General features: G+C 36.5%; 1 protein-coding gene across 1 annotated transcript in view; it reads right to left on the bottom strand.

Moving 5' to 3' along the window:
• Nucleotides 1-9,214: 9,214 nt before the first annotated feature.
• The window catches only part of txnrd2.2 (thioredoxin reductase 2, tandem duplicate 2), a 29,434-nt gene continuing 22,560 nt past the window's right edge, over nt 9,215-16,088 (bottom strand). Inside the window, exons 15-17 of the mRNA XM_016572815.1 lie at nt 13,415-13,455; nt 11,456-11,553; nt 9,215-11,274 (exon numbers count right to left, since the gene is read on the bottom strand). Of these exons, the coding sequence (XP_016428301.1) occupies nt 11,151-11,274; nt 11,456-11,553; nt 13,415-13,455 (263 nt within the window). The 3' untranslated portion in view covers nt 9,215-11,150. The remainder of the gene's footprint in view (nt 11,275-11,455; nt 11,554-13,414; nt 13,456-16,088) is intronic.

Consider the following 16,088-nt stretch of genomic DNA (forward strand, 5'->3'; position numbering starts at 1 on the left):
GACGAAATAACGTTATAACATTTCGTTTCGTCTCGTTTTGGTCAACGAAAATGAAGAGACATTTTAGCATAGTTTTTATTTTGTAAACCACATTTAGTCTCGTTTTTATTCGTCAACGATATTTCATTATACATTTAATTATAGTCATCGTCACATGACCAGCATTTTCGTCTCGTCTCGTTTTCGTCACGTAATAAAGGTTCGTTGACGACGATATTTAGTCATAATTTTCGTTGACGAAAGCAACACTAGATAAAACTGCACATTTTGCCTGCACAAAGTGGCCTTTTATTGTGGCCAGCCTAAGGCACACCTGTGCAATAATCATGCTGTCTAATCAGCATCTTGATATGCCACACCTGTGAGGTGGATGGATTATCTCGGCAAAGGAGAAGTGCTCACTAACACAGATTTAGACAGATTTGTGAACAATATTTGAGAGAAATAGGCCTTTTGTGTACATAGAAAAAGTCTTAGATCTTTGAGTTCAGCTCATGAAAAATGGGGGCAAAAACAAAAGTGTTGCGTTTATAATTTTGTTCAGTGTATTTAGTGATGTCCCTGCTGAAGAGATCAGCATTGCAGGTCACTAGCAGTTGGCCAGTACAGTTAACCAAATATGCAAAATTAAAAAATTTAAAATTGAAGTTTATTTTAGAAATAATGTTACTAAAGGTTTACTTTAGTGCCTCAAAAGGAATGAAGGGAAGTGAGAACCATTTTATGCTGGGGAAGTTCAACATCTTCATATGCATCAATTGTTAAAAATTATTTTTAATCAAAGTTATTTATTATGAGTTTATTTGTTCATGGAAAGTACAAAAACATAATCTTCAACAAAATCTGAAAGACAAAACTATGCATGATGATCATGTGACACTAAAGACTGGAGTAATGGTTGCTGAAAATTCACAGGAATAATATATATAACAACACACACACATTTATTTATTTAGTTATTTTATTATTTACTCGAAAATAAAAGCCTATTCAAATGCCCATTCAATCAAAACTCTAGATTAATATAATTGCCTCAGAACTAAGCAAAAATGAATAGAAGCAGATATGTTTATTTTAGATTTAGATATTTTAGGTATGTTATGTTTGAATAATATATATATATATATATATATATATATATATATAGGGTCTGGAAGGCACCTGATGGTGTCTGTGTGAAAAGCAGAATCTAAAAACACTCCTATGAAAGATATCCTGCTCCTCTCAGCGCAAGGTTGAGATCCTCCCTGGAGCTGCTGAAGGGGATGAGAGGATTGTACATTAGAGTCTCACAGCCTTATCTCAGCGGTTTGAACCTCCCTTCAGCTCTCACTGATGCCCTCGCCCTGCTTTCCCATAATGCTGCACAGCTGCAAAACACATACTACACTGTAAAAATAAATTCCGTAAAATTTAAGGTAAAAAAATGGCAGCTGTGGTTGCCGGAATTTTACCGTAAAAAATACGGTAGCACCATTTTAGGTTTTAACTTAAATTTACAGTTAAATACCGTAATTTCATTAACTGAAATATAACAGGTTTTTACTGCAGCATTTTTACAGTCTTTTACCGTTAAATTCACGGACATTTTTTACAGTGTATGGACACTTTGGACACAAAAAGAACAAATGACACTGCATTAGCATTAGCAAAAGTTTCCAGCACACATACAAAGTCCCTGGAAAATAATCCAACAGAAAATGAGTAGGTGTGTTGAAAATTTTGACTGGCAGTGTATATCCCTGACCTAGAGTGAGAGAGACATCGAGAGATTGAGAGAGAGAGAGAGAATGTGGCACGTTCACTGAAAGTGTGTCTGCCTCAGCCATACAGCCCAGGGTTAATGTTGTGGCTGTAAAGTGGGAAGTATTGTCACAGCCTGTAAAGATAAGGTGATTTATGACAGAGAGTGTGAGGAAAATAATCACAGTGCCACAGGGCAGGGAGAGAGGACGGAGAGGAGGAGTGTAGGAGAGATGTTTTGGCAGGCATTTCTCACCACTGCAGACCTGAAGACTTGAGTGAAAGAACACAGAGCCACAATCAATGAGTCTTTAATCGCCTGAATGAAGACTGAATAGTGAGTAAGAGACATGAGGTGGACAGAGAGGTGGAGAGATGAATCTGCAGCTACATTCAAACTGAAAGGGAGAATTCACACAAAACAAGAGAATTCATCATCCTTTCCTCAACCTCATGTCGTTTGAATTTCTATGATTTTATATGGGAACACAAATGGAGATGTTTAGCAAGATTCTTGTTGCTTTTTTATAAAACAAAAGTAAAAACAGGGGATGTCCAGCTCAAAAAGGACAAAAAGTGTTATACTAGTTGCATGCTACATTCCATGTGTTCCGAAATTGTATTATTTACTTGAAACTCTTCCAGTCAGTCAAATGTCATTTGTGACCCTGGACCACAAAACCAGTCTTAAGTGTAAATTTTTCAAAATTGAGATTTATACATCATCTGAAAGCTGAATAAATAAGCTTTCTATTGATGTATGGTTTGTTCGGTCGAGATACAACTATTTGAAAATCTAAAATCTGAGGGTGCAAAAAAAATCTAAATATTGAGAAAATCGCCTTTAAAGTTGTCCAAATGAAGTCCTTAGCAATGCATATTACCAATCAAAAATTAAGTTTTGATATATTTATGGAAGGAAACTTACAAAATATATTCATGGAACATGATCTTTACTTAATATCCTAATGATTTTTGGCATAAAAGAAAAATCAATAATTTTGACCCATACAATGTATTTTTGGCTATTGCTACAAATATACCCCAGCGACTTAAGACTGGTTTTGTGGTCCAGGGTCATATTTGAAGATTTTCTGTCAATAGATGTCTATGGTACGTTTTTTTTTTAGCTTGACACCCACTGATTATCATGCAGATTTGTTTAGAACTGTTTTGGACCATTTTCACTTGTAAACAGTGCTTGATCTGTGCATATTTCTCTCCTGATTCAGATGAGTCGCCTTTTTCAATACAGTAAGCAATATTATAGATAGAAGACACACCATGGATGTGCTAAATGTCTCCAAATCTGCTACGCTGCAGAAACAAACTCATCTGTTGTACATCTTGGATGGCCTGAGGGTGAGTACATTTTCATTTTTAGGTGAACTATTCCTTTAATGACAAGCACTGGATCCCAACTACCACAGCTGGAAGATTATGAATTGCTTAACACAAATAAGCCAAAGTTTTCACTGTTAAATTAGTGCTGGATGTACACAAACAAAACACTTCAAAAGTGGTTTTCCTGTGAAGTGAAAGTACTGCGTGCTGCATAACTGTGAGTGTTTACTGTAAACAGCACAATGGAGGTTTTGGAGATCATGCAGGTGATCGAACCCGAGAGGCAAGTCTCATACCGTCCCTCAGGAACGAAAGCAGACAACAACAGAAACAACCCTCTCAGGTATGATGTAACAAATGAAATGCCTCATTATCTCAGTGGCATATTTATTGTTTTATTCCATTATGAAAAATAGTCTAATAGCGGACCAACTCGCTGCTTCAGTTACTTAATTACTGAAAAACAAACACAGAAAATTTCTGAGGTGCTGACAGGTAATTGATCACTTCTCATCTTGTTTGGTTTCATCTGACCAAATCAGAAACTAAATATAAAAAGCCTCCGTTTACACATTTTATTAGCATGTCAGACTTTTATAAAAACATAAAAAATGTGTTCACTTAAAAAAAAAAAAAAGTGTAGGATTTAAAAACAGCTATTAAACTATTTTCACTCACAAATTGCTAGATAATTTCACAAATAATTACAAACGACATGTAACACTTAAGCGTAAAAAAATGGAAAGATTGAAATAGCATTTTCTTGTAAAACAGAACTCAAAAAAACGATTTTGTACAGTGTTCATATATGTGAGGAAATCATCCTATTAGAAGCAACAAAAAGAATTACCATTAAAATTCAGAATTTTAAATAAATCCAAATAAATATTTGAATATTTCTAATTTTGTCCTGTTACTTAAAAAAATTAAAAATAAATAAAGCACACAAATGAGCTGGGCTTGTTAGTGTGGCTTAGTGGGTAAACATCTGGCTGGTTACCAAAAGGTTGTGGGGTTCAAACTTCACCAGGGACGATCCTTGAAATGAAGACAAAATATAAATCAGATAGAAACATGCTCTTCATGCAACTACATAATGGAGAAAAACTGCTGAACAAAGACGACGATCAAACTGTGGACATGCAGCAAACATAAATCTGTGGCACACATCTGGCCTGTAATGAGAGAGGAGAGTCTTCCCTCGAACCTCACCCTGAAGCACCTTACATCATCAAGAGTCAAGTACAAGAACCCTCAACTCTTCATGTTTGACTGTGTGTGGGACTGTTTACAATGCTATAGCAGTGTACCACACACACCGTAAAATGATTTGATTTTTAAAATACATATAAAATAAATTTAAAAATATTATAAAAAAATATAAATATATAAAAAAATATTGGAGCACATTTACAAGAAAATACAAGAAAATAATTTCACATTAATTCAGTGTTACTTGCCATTTCTAATATTTGGCTTTAATAATTTCTCATGTTGAAAATAAAAAAGTTATTTAAAATTTTTATTTAAATGTTTTTCTATGTTTTGTATTATTTTAAATTTTATATAAAAATATTATCTACTCCAATAAAATCATTACATTGCCAAATACCTTATTCAGCACAGTATTCTCTGGTGCATATTGAAAATAAAATAAATACATTTAAATATAATTTAACATTAAATAAAATAATTAAAAAAACGTTTTAAAATAAACTAAAATAGCCAACTTCAGACAATATACTACCATTTAAATGTTCGAGGTCAGATTTTAGTTTTATTCATAATTTTTTATTAATATGTATTTAAATTTTTTTATCAGTATGTATTTAATTATGTATTGGTCTTTTCAACAAAAATAGGAAATATAAAAAATAATACATCATAGCACCAAATCATTATATTAGAATGATTTCTAAAGGATCATGTGACACTAAAGAATGGAGTAATGGCTCACAGAAATAAATTACTTTTAAAAATATATTAAAATAAAAAACAGTTATTATAAACAGTATAATAGTTCACATTTTACTTTCATTTTGATCAAATAAATAAAGACTTGGTCATAAGACTTTTTTCAAAAAAAAAATAAAAAAATCTTACAGACCCTAAACTTTTGAATGGTAGTGTTCATGAAGTATATTATGCAGTACTGAATAAACAAATAGAATAGTATGATAGTACACAGTTTTGAAGCTATTTATATCCATTACTCCCCCCTCACCCCAAAGGTGTCTCAAGCCGAAACACACAAGAAAAAGTGGACTTTAATTGGCCCCTATTCATTTTACCCATAATCCCCCTTTTCTATGCCAAACTTTTCGCATATGTTTACACAAGGCAGATATTTGTTTCTCCTCCCAGGGCTTTGGCCACAAACGCAGGGCTGTGTAACCAGCATGAGCGTAAACCCCCCGTAGAAGGGTGATGAGGGCCGTCTGACTCGCATCCACAATAGACTCCGAGCTCATACACGCTGATTCTGACTGTCAACCCACAATAGCAGCGGATTAAGACGTTAAATATCCACCCAACATACCCTGACATGTTGACATGTTCTGCTAAGTGTGTTTCAAGGTGGATTTACGTACATTTGTTCTATTTCGAAAGAGAAAGAAATGCTGAAAGCATGTCGCTGGTTAAAAAGGGGGCTCTGGTCTTTTCTCTCAGGGGACGACGAGGATGACTTTCGCCTTAATGGCTGCAAAGAGAGCTCGGAGTTTTAGGGGTGACAACGTTAAGAGTTTCAGGGTTTGTGAGAGTCCCGTCCTTATGCAAACAAACAGAGAGGAATTTCTGCCATTGTTGTTGTGCAGCTTTGACTGACAGGTCGGCATCGCTGAGGAGCCTGTCAGCAAAGACAGCGAGAGGTCATACCGTGACCACCCCTGCTGAGAGAAAGCTGCTCAGAGGAACACACACACACACACGCACGCGCATGCACGCACGCACACACACACACACACACACACACACACGCACACACACACACGCACACAACTGTTTAAAAGTTTGGGGTCAGCAAGATTTTTTGAAAGAAGTCTCTTATTCTCAACAAGGCTACATTTATTTGATTAAAATACTGAAAAACGGTAATATTGTGAAATATTATTAGTTTTAAATAACTGTCTTCTATTTGAATATATTTGATAATGTAATTTATTGATGATAATGATGCAAAGCTGAATTTTCAGCATGGTTACTCCAGTCTTCAGTGTCACATGATCTTTCATAAATCATTCTGCTATATTCAGAAATCATTTGCTTCATCAATGTTGAAAACAGTTATGCTGCTTAATATTTTTGTGAATTTTTTTTTTCATATGATTCTTTGTTCAATAGAAAGTTCAGAAGAACAGCATTTATTGAGATATAAATCTGTTGGAACATTATTAATGTTTTACTGTCACTTTGGAATAATTCAATGCATCTTTGCTGAATAAAAGTATTAATTTCTTTAAAAAAAAAAAAATACATACTGACACCAAACCTTTGAAAAGTAGTGTATTAGCTCTGTACCAAAACCTAGTTAGCTTCCTAACTTAATAGCATTTTAAGGCAGCATAGGTGACCTACACTCACAAAGTTAGTTTGCAACATTACGCTAAGATCTCATTTTGACCAAATTAGATGCAATCCCAGAATGCATTGCAACAAGTTCCATATGGAGCCGAAAGTCAAGCCGAGAAAAATGCTAAAAATAAATAAACATTTTATTCATTGATGAAAATAGTCATAAAAACATTTGAATTCATTTCAAAACTGACATTTTTTTTGTATCTAATATTCGTGTGTTATGCATTTTTATGTTTGTCTTATTGTGTTGATAATATGTCAAGGTCATATTATATTGAAATTAATCGTAACTTCAGTCTTCAATGCCCTTCACGTGAGGAGGTTTTGCTCTCATAATTTAGTTTGCACTTGAAGTTGCTGCCTATATAGAGTGCTCCAAATCAGTCACTTATAAGAATCCATGACAGTTAGGATGCCACCTTTGGGGCTGTTTCTGCATTCCACTGCACTTTTGTTTTTCCAATGTTTTTCTATGTAAACATGCCCTAGATGGACGTGTTTGACTGTTGCGCTCATGTCTTGCATCTTTTGCAGTGTTTTGCAATGTAAAAACGTGGCGCTCAAGCTAAAAGTTAAACTTTTTAAAAACCTGGCATTCCTTTAGTCATTCGACTGCCCTGTGTATCATTTTGCATTAATAGCCACACAGAACATGTTGAAAAACAGCAAGGAGTACAACCGAATGGAAATTCCTGTTTTTTTGTTTGTTTTTACTTTTAACTTGACATCCCTTAAAAATGCAACATTTATAGCACAAAAAAAGACGCAAAAAAAAAGGGAAAAAGAAAAAGACATGACACAATGGCTGAAACATGTGCAATGTAAGTGGTACATGCACCATCATTTAAAATAAAAAAACTGTAGATGAAATGCCAGAATGCGTTCTGTGTGAAAGGCCCCTAAAAAGGTTTCTGCCTATGGAGATAGCAGTCTGTGAGGCAGCTCACTAAGATTTGGAACAAGTTAAATTCACACCATATGAAAGAAACAGAAGACAGTATTTAATCCATCATTATTTTAATGGTGCAATTTGTATATCTAACTTACTAAATCATCAAGTGCTTGGCTTAATGCCAAATCAGGCTTCTCTTTTTACAGAAATAAATATGACGCCAAGTATCATCCGACTCGCCCTCTCCAGTTTTGGCTTTTAGTGCAAGTCATCATTAGCTGGGCCCTTTAAAGTTGAACCCTGACCCCTCACTGTGTGCGAATGTGGGGATCGGAGCTGCTGTCGCAAGCTGACCTGCGGGTAATGTGTCTAAAGCACATTTGATCAGTGAGACGACCAATGCTGATAACTGCTTTTATGTCAATTTTAGATGCAACATTTAAATTTAACATTAAAAAAAATGTCATTATACTGATCATACTGGTAACATAACAATTATGCTGGCCATAACATGAATATCTGTACACTTTAGAAAAACATACGCCCGCATATTTCTGTGTTGTGGTGCAGCTCCGCCCACCAGCTGTGTGTGTGTGTGTGGTGTCAATTTTAGATGCAACATTTAAATTTAACATTAAAAAAATGTCATTATACTGATCATACTGGTAACATAATTATGCTGGCCATAACATGAATATCTGTGAATATCTGTACACTTTAGAAAAACATACGCCCGCATATTTCTGTGTTGTGGTGCAGCTCCGCCCACCAGCTGTGTGTGTGTGTGTGTGTGTTGTGTATGTGTGGGTTGATAGAGCCAAGCTGTTGGTGGTAGTGTTGGGGTCAGGGTTCTTCAGTCAGCACCCCGTCCCTGAGTTGAGCACACGGTACCCCCCCTCTTCCCATCAGCCCTGGGTACAAATAAACCTGGTAGCGCAGTGCTCCTCTCCACGGCAGGCTGTCACTCCACTCTCAGGCTCATTAATCAGAGCCGGGGCAGATTAGACTTCAAACAAAAACAAACTCCAGCAGGACCGTTCTTCCACCACAGACACTCACTTCTAAGTCTATGGCATTCTCCAATTTAAATTTTGCGCAAGTATTTGTGGGAAACCATACGCATAAAGGCATTTGATTAATTACAGATAAACAGCTTAGTAAAAGTTAAAGGGATAGTTCATCCAAAAGTGAAAATTCTGCCATCATTTACTCACCCTCATGTTGTTTCAAACCTGTATGAATGACTTTCTTTCACAGAACATAAAAGAATATATTTTGAGAAATGTCTCCAAATCAAAACTGTTTGGTTACTAACATTCTTTAAAATATCTTCTTTTGTGTTCAGCAGACAAAAGAAACTCATACAGGTTTGGAATGACATCGGGGTGAGTACATGATGACAGAATTTGCATTTTTTGGGTGAACTATCCCTTTAAGTATGTGACATGGGCCATTAAAACAGTGTTTCTAAATGTGATCACATATTCATTTCACATACATCATGTATAACTACAGAACCTAAGTAAATTCAGTGACTAGTACTGATTGAGGTGTTTAATAAGTTTAGCATATCTGTTGTTTTATTGCAAGTTTCATTGACACTGAAATTACAAACGCAAATGTCCAATGTTTATTATTAAACCATTAAATGTCCAAATTTATTATTAAACCCATATTTTGTCCAAAAATGAAAATTCTGCCATTATTTACTCACCCTCATGTTCTTCTAAACCTGTATTTCTTCTGTGTAAAGGCTTGCATGAAACAATTATTCTGGTTGCTCTTTTCCATGCTACAGTGAACTGGACTGAAACATTCAAGCTGTAAAAATAGGACATAAAATAATCATTACAGAATCATAAATGTAGCTCATACGACTCATGCGCTGTATTCCAAGTCTTTTGAAGTCATATGATTGCTTTGTGTGAGGGACAGAGAACTTTAAGCTGTTATTCACTTATTGGTTATTGATTTTGAATTAAAAAAAAAAAAACAGATCAGTCCAATTTGTGAAAGAAACATGCGGACTTGTTTTGCGGATTAACTGAATTATTGACTCAATAAGACTCAATGATTCGTTTAAGAACTGGGCACCGCAACTTTTCTCTTCTCATGAACGCAGCAAAGAGAGCTAAGATGGAATATTTGCAGTCAAAAACAACTAAATTTCATTGCAAATTTCATTCAATTGTATGATGCTTCGGCATGCTTTTTAAGCAGTCTCTATTCTAATTAAATGGACAAAAGAGCAACCATTACAATTCAAAATGCCTTCATCAGTTTTCTGATGAATAAACAAAGATATACAGGATTGGACTGACATAAGAATGAGTAAATAAAATAATCTTCATTATTGGTTGAACTACCCCTTTGAGAGCTCTGAAAAATGTTTCATTATAATTGCACTTGCATCTACTGACTTTACATATCAATGTATTTCAAAATTCACATATGCTTTTCATACGTTATCTGGTTTGAAAGTACACAGATGTCACAGATTTCCTGTCACAAAATGAATTGAACTTTTGGGAATAGTTGCAGTTTACCTTCCCTCAAAGCGGGCGCCAGCACCGTGGGCCAAAGCTATTAGCCAAGTACACAAACAACAGATAAGCTAAACCTATGGAGCGATAAATGCCCAGTAAGTGTTCGATTAATCTTAACATTCTGCCAGTGATTAACTGTGGCTCGAATTCATAATGACTACACAGCTCAGAGATTTTTATCCTCACATGTGCGAGTGAAGAACAGGAGGAAAAGGAAGCTAACACTGCCACCTTTAGGTAGCCAGCGGTACTGATGCCTCCTTTGGACTTTCAGGTTTTTACCCAGAGAGATCAAGGGCAGGAGAGTATGTTATTGTACTGTGTACTCTCTGCTCCCCCTGTGCACTGGGGAACCTCCTGAAGTCCAGGACTAAACAAGCGCTCACTCTGTCCACGACCGGGTTCTGCGTTTGAGTGACACGCCGCTCACCGAGTGTTTGTCTACGTCCCTGGGAAATGGGGTGGTGTCAGCGCAGCGACGGGCCTATCCCATCCATCAGTGTCAGGAGCGGCGCATGACTAATGGACAGGAAGTACAGCCAGAGAAACAACAATATTTGCAGAATATATTTCAGAAACATTAGGCCACTTTCTCCAACGTTTCTCATTTCAGCAAACTGTAATGGGGCCTTAATTCTGATTTATGGTCGTGTTTATCTGTTCGCAGAGGCGCTTGCGGTTTGTGTTGCTCTAACCTGGATCTGCGTTCTTATTCTGGAGAGCAAACACGAGGACTTTATTGGATTATCTTGACCTGTGGTAAAAAGCTGGCCGAACTCTCCTGGACTTGGTTTAAAAACAATACATCACAGTGGCAAAGAAGGACATACTTGTTAGTACTGACCTCCAGAATTATTATTTTAAATATCATATATTAAACGAAATAGATCTGGTTCTGTGGTTTAAAAGTCTCGGTTTCAGAAGAGCTTTTAAAGTAAAAACTGAGAGACAGATTTCATGAGATGCTTCCTGCAACTGCTAACTCACATTATCACAACCTTTTTATGGGTTCCCGTGTGCTCGAGCGATCAGGGAGGGGATGCTTAACCTCAGCAGCCTGTTACTGTGGCGTCAAGACCGGAGCGTTTAGTGATGTTGAGCTTGATGAGCTCCTCGGCGCAGGTGGGGTGTATTCCGACCGTATTCCTGAGGTGTTCGTAGGTAAGCCCACACCTGTAGATAAAAACACACAGACTCTGTATTCATTCGTCCACAGCTGTTGTTATTCACAGATTTGAATTTACACGCAAATGCATGTGCAACAAAACAGACACCTGGGCGATATCAGAACAAATGAATGTAATCTGATTCCAGTTCAACAGCATGAGCAGGTACGAAGACATGCGGAACTTACTGGAAGCCCAGAGAAAAGCCCTGTGTGACCTCACCAGCGCTCGGTCCGGTAAAATGCATACCCAGCACACGCTGATCACCCTCCCGTAGACAAACCACCTGAGAGGGAGAGAACATGGATTCAGTTACCATTCAATTATATTTTTAGAAGAACTTTATTATTTTACTCATCTTGGATGCATAGAATTCATTAAAAATGATAGTAACGCCATTCATAAATGTTATAAATATTTTCTGTATATAAATCTGTGACTGTAATCGATACAAGCAACTGCAAAAAGTCATCTGTATTGCAATTTCCAGACTTCATTATGCAATGCAGCCATTTTCAGGTGTGTTAATAACGAGAAAGGTTTCTCAAGAACTAAAACAGCATATCAGAATGATTTTCTTTGTAGACTGGAGTAATGGCTTCTGAAAATGGAGAGAACATGGATTCAGTTACCATTCAATTATATTTTTAGAAGAACTTTATTATTTTACTCATCTTGGATGCATAGAATTCATTAAAAGTGATAGTAACGCCATTCATAAATGTTATAAATATTTTCTGTATATAAATCTGTGACTGTAATCGATACAAGCAACTGCAAAAAGTCATCTGTATTGCAATTTCCAGACTTCATTATGCAATGCAGCCATTTTCAGGTGTGTTAATAACGAGAAAGGTTTCTCAAGAACTAAAACAGCATATCAGAATGATTTTCTTTGTAGACTGGAGTAATGGCTTCTGAAAATGGGTATTCACAAGTAAAAATCACAGGTAAAAATCTAATTTTATCGAAAAGGAGTTATTTCATACAGTAACAATATTTTACAGTATTACTATTTTTACTGTACTTTGATCAACTCTATTTTAGTGAACAGAAGCATCAGTTTCTTTCAAAAATGAAAAAATGTCTTTGAATAGTAGTGTAAAACCTACATCAGAATCAAAGAGAGACCCAAGGTAGTGACTAAGTTGCAAACTTCAGACCATCGAAAAATGAATATGTATAAATTCAACTGTGTTTAAATATTAGACAAAACTACAACTGGTGTTTGTCCATGCAAAAGTCAGCGCCATGATACTGGGCTGTTGAGGATAGTTGCCAGGGTGTTGCTATTTGGTTGCTGAGTGGTTATTAGTTTGTTGCTACAGTATGTTGTTGATAGGGTGGTTTGATTTTGTGTCAGTTCCCATTTTATGTCACCACCTCACCTACAGTATTTACACACACACACAGGACCGTTCTTCCACCACAGACACTCACTTCTAAGTCTATGGCATTCTCCAATTTAAATTTTGCGCAAGTATTTGTGGGAAACCATACGCATAAAGGCATTTGATTAATTACAGATAAACAGCTTAGTAAAAGTTAAAGGGATAGTTCATCCAAAAGTGAAAATTCTGCCATCATTTACTCACCCTCATGTTGTTTCAAACCTGTATGAATGACTTTCTTTCACAGAACATAAAAGAATATATTTTGAGAAATGTCTCCAAATCAAAACTGTTTGGTTACTAACATTCTTTAAAATATCTTCTTTTGTGTTCAGCAGACAAAAGAAACTCATACAGGTTTGGAATGACATCGGGGTGAGTACATGATGACAGAATTTGCATTTTTTGGGTGAACTATCCCTTTAAGTATGTGACATGGGCCATTAAAACAGTGTTTCTAAATGTGATCACATATTCATTTCACATATATCATGTATAACTACAGAACCTAAGTAAATTCAGTGACTAGTACTGATTGAGGTGTTTAATAAGTTTAGCATATCTGTTGTTTTATTGCAAGTTTCATTGACACTGAAATTACAAACGCAAATGTCCAATGTTTATTATTAAACCATTAAATGTCCAAATTTATTATTAAACCCATATTTTGTCCAAAAATGAAAATTCTGCCATTATTTACTCACCCTCATGTTCTTCTAAACCTGTATTTCTTCTGTGTAAAGGCTTGCATGAAACAATTATTCTGGTTGCTCTTTTCCATGCTACAGTGAACTGGACTGAAACATTCAAGCTGTAAAAATAGGACATAAAATAATCATTACAGAATCATAAATGTAGCTCATACGACTCATGCGCTGTATTCCAAGTCTTTTGAAGTCATATGATTGCTTTGTGTGAGGGACAGAGAACTTTAAGCTGTTATTCACTTATTGGTTATTGATTTTGAATTAAAAAAAAAAAAACAGATCAGTCCAATTTGTGAAAGAAACATGCGGACTTGTTTTGCGGATTAACTGAATTATTGACTCAATAAGACTCAATGATTCGTTTAAGAACTGGGCACCGCAACTTTTCTCTTCTCATGAACGCAGCAAAGAGAGCTAAGATGGAATATTTGCAGTCAAAAACAACTAAATTTCATTGCAAATTTCATTCAATTGTATGATGCTTCGGCATGCTTTTTAAGCAGTCTCTATTCTAATTAAATGGACAAAAGAGCAACCATTACAATTCAAAATGCCTTCATCAGTTTTCTGATGAATAAACAAAGATATACAGGATTGGACTGACATAAGAATGAGTAAATAAAATAATCTTCATTATTGGTTGAACTACCCCTTTGAGAGCTCTGAAAAATGTTTCATTATAATTGCACTTGCATCTACTGACTTTACATATCAATGTATTTCAAAATTCACATATGCTTTTCATACGTTATCTGGTTTGAAAGTACACAGATGTCACAGATTTCCTGTCACAAAATGAATTGAACTTTTGGGAATAGTTGCAGTTTACCTTCCCTCAAAGCGGGCGCCAGCACCGTGGGCCAAAGCTATTAGCCAAGTACACAAACAACAGATAAGCTAAACCTATGGAGCGATAAATGCCCAGTAAGTGTTCGATTAATCTTAACATTCTGCCAGTGATTAACTGTGGCTCGAATTCATAATGACTACACAGCTCAGAGATTTTTATCCTCACATGTGCGAGTGAAGAACAGGAGGAAAAGGAAGCTAACACTGCCACCTTTAGGTAGCCAGCGGTACTGATGCCTCCTTTGGACTTTCAGGTTTTTACCCAGAGAGATCAAGGGCAGGAGAGTATGTTATTGTACTGTGTACTCTCTGCTCCCCCTGTGCACTGGGGAACCTCCTGAAGTCCAGGACTAAACAAGCGCTCACTCTGTCCACGACCGGGTTCTGCGTTTGAGTGACACGCCGCTCACCGAGTGTTTGTCTACGTCCCTGGGAAATGGGGTGGTGTCAGCGCAGCGACGGGCCTATCCCATCCATCAGTGTCAGGAGCGGCGCATGACTAATGGACAGGAAGTACAGCCAGAGAAACAACAATATTTGCAGAATATATTTCAGAAACATTAGGCCACTTTCTCCAACGTTTCTCATTTCAGCAAACTGTAATGGGGCCTTAATTCTGATTTATGGTCGTGTTTATCTGTTCGCAGAGGCGCTTGCGGTTTGTGTTGCTCTAACCTGGATCTGCGTTCTTATTCTGGAGAGCAAACACGAGGACTTTATTGGATTATCTTGACCTGTGGTAAAAAGCTGGCCGAACTCTCCTGGACTTGGTTTAAAAACAATACATCACAGTGGCAAAGAAGGACATACTTGTTAGTACTGACCTCCAGAATTATTATTTTAAATATCATATATTAAACGAAATAGATCTGGTTCTGTGGTTTAAAAGTCTCGGTTTCAGAAGAGCTTTTAAAGTAAAAACTGAGAGACAGATTTCATGAGATGCTTCCTGCAACTGCTAACTCACATTATCACAACCTTTTTATGGGTTCCCGTGTGCTCGAGCGATCAGGGAGGGGATGCTTAACCTCAGCAGCCTGTTACTGTGGCGTCAAGACCGGAGCGTTTAGTGATGTTGAGCTTGATGAGCTCCTCGGCGCAGGTGGGGTGTATTCCGACCGTATTCCTGAGGTGTTCGTAGGTAAGCCCACACCTGTAGATAAAAACACACAGACTCTGTATTCATTCGTCCACAGCTGTTGTTATTCACAGATTTGAATTTACACGCAAATGCATGTGCAACAAAACAGACACCTGGGCGATATCAGAACAAATGAATGTAATCTGATTCCAGTTCAACAGCATGAGCAGGTACGAAGACATGCGAAACTTACTGGAAGCCCAGAGAAAAGCCCTGTGTGACCTCACCAGCGCTCGGTCCGGTAAAATGCATACCCAGCACACGCTGATCACCCTCCCGTAGACAAACCACCTGAGAGGGAGAGAACATGGATTCAGTTACCATTCAATTATATTTTTAGAAGAACTTTATTATTTTACTCATCTTGGATGCATAGAATTCATTAAAAATGATAGTAACGCCATTCATAAATGTTATAAATATTTTCTGTATATAAATCTGTGACTGTAATCGATACAAGCAACTGCAAAAAGTCATCTGTATTGCAATTTCCAGACTTCATTATGCAATGCAGCCATTTTCAGGTGTGTTAATAACGAGAAAGGTTTCTCAAGAACTAAAACAGCATATCAGAATGATTTTCTTTGTAGACTGGAGTAATGGCTTCTGAAAATGGGTATTCACAAGTAAAAATCACAGGTAAAAATCTAATTTTATCGAAAAGGAGTTATTTCATACAGTAACAATATTTTACAGTATTACTATTTTTACTGTACTTTGATCAACTCATGCT

Source organism: Sinocyclocheilus rhinocerous, unplaced genomic scaffold, assembly GCF_001515625.1.
Source record: "Sinocyclocheilus rhinocerous isolate Xijiao unplaced genomic scaffold, SAMN03320098_v1.1 scaffold352, whole genome shotgun sequence".
Classification (NCBI taxonomy): Eukaryota; Metazoa; Chordata; class Actinopteri; order Cypriniformes; family Cyprinidae; genus Sinocyclocheilus; species Sinocyclocheilus rhinocerous.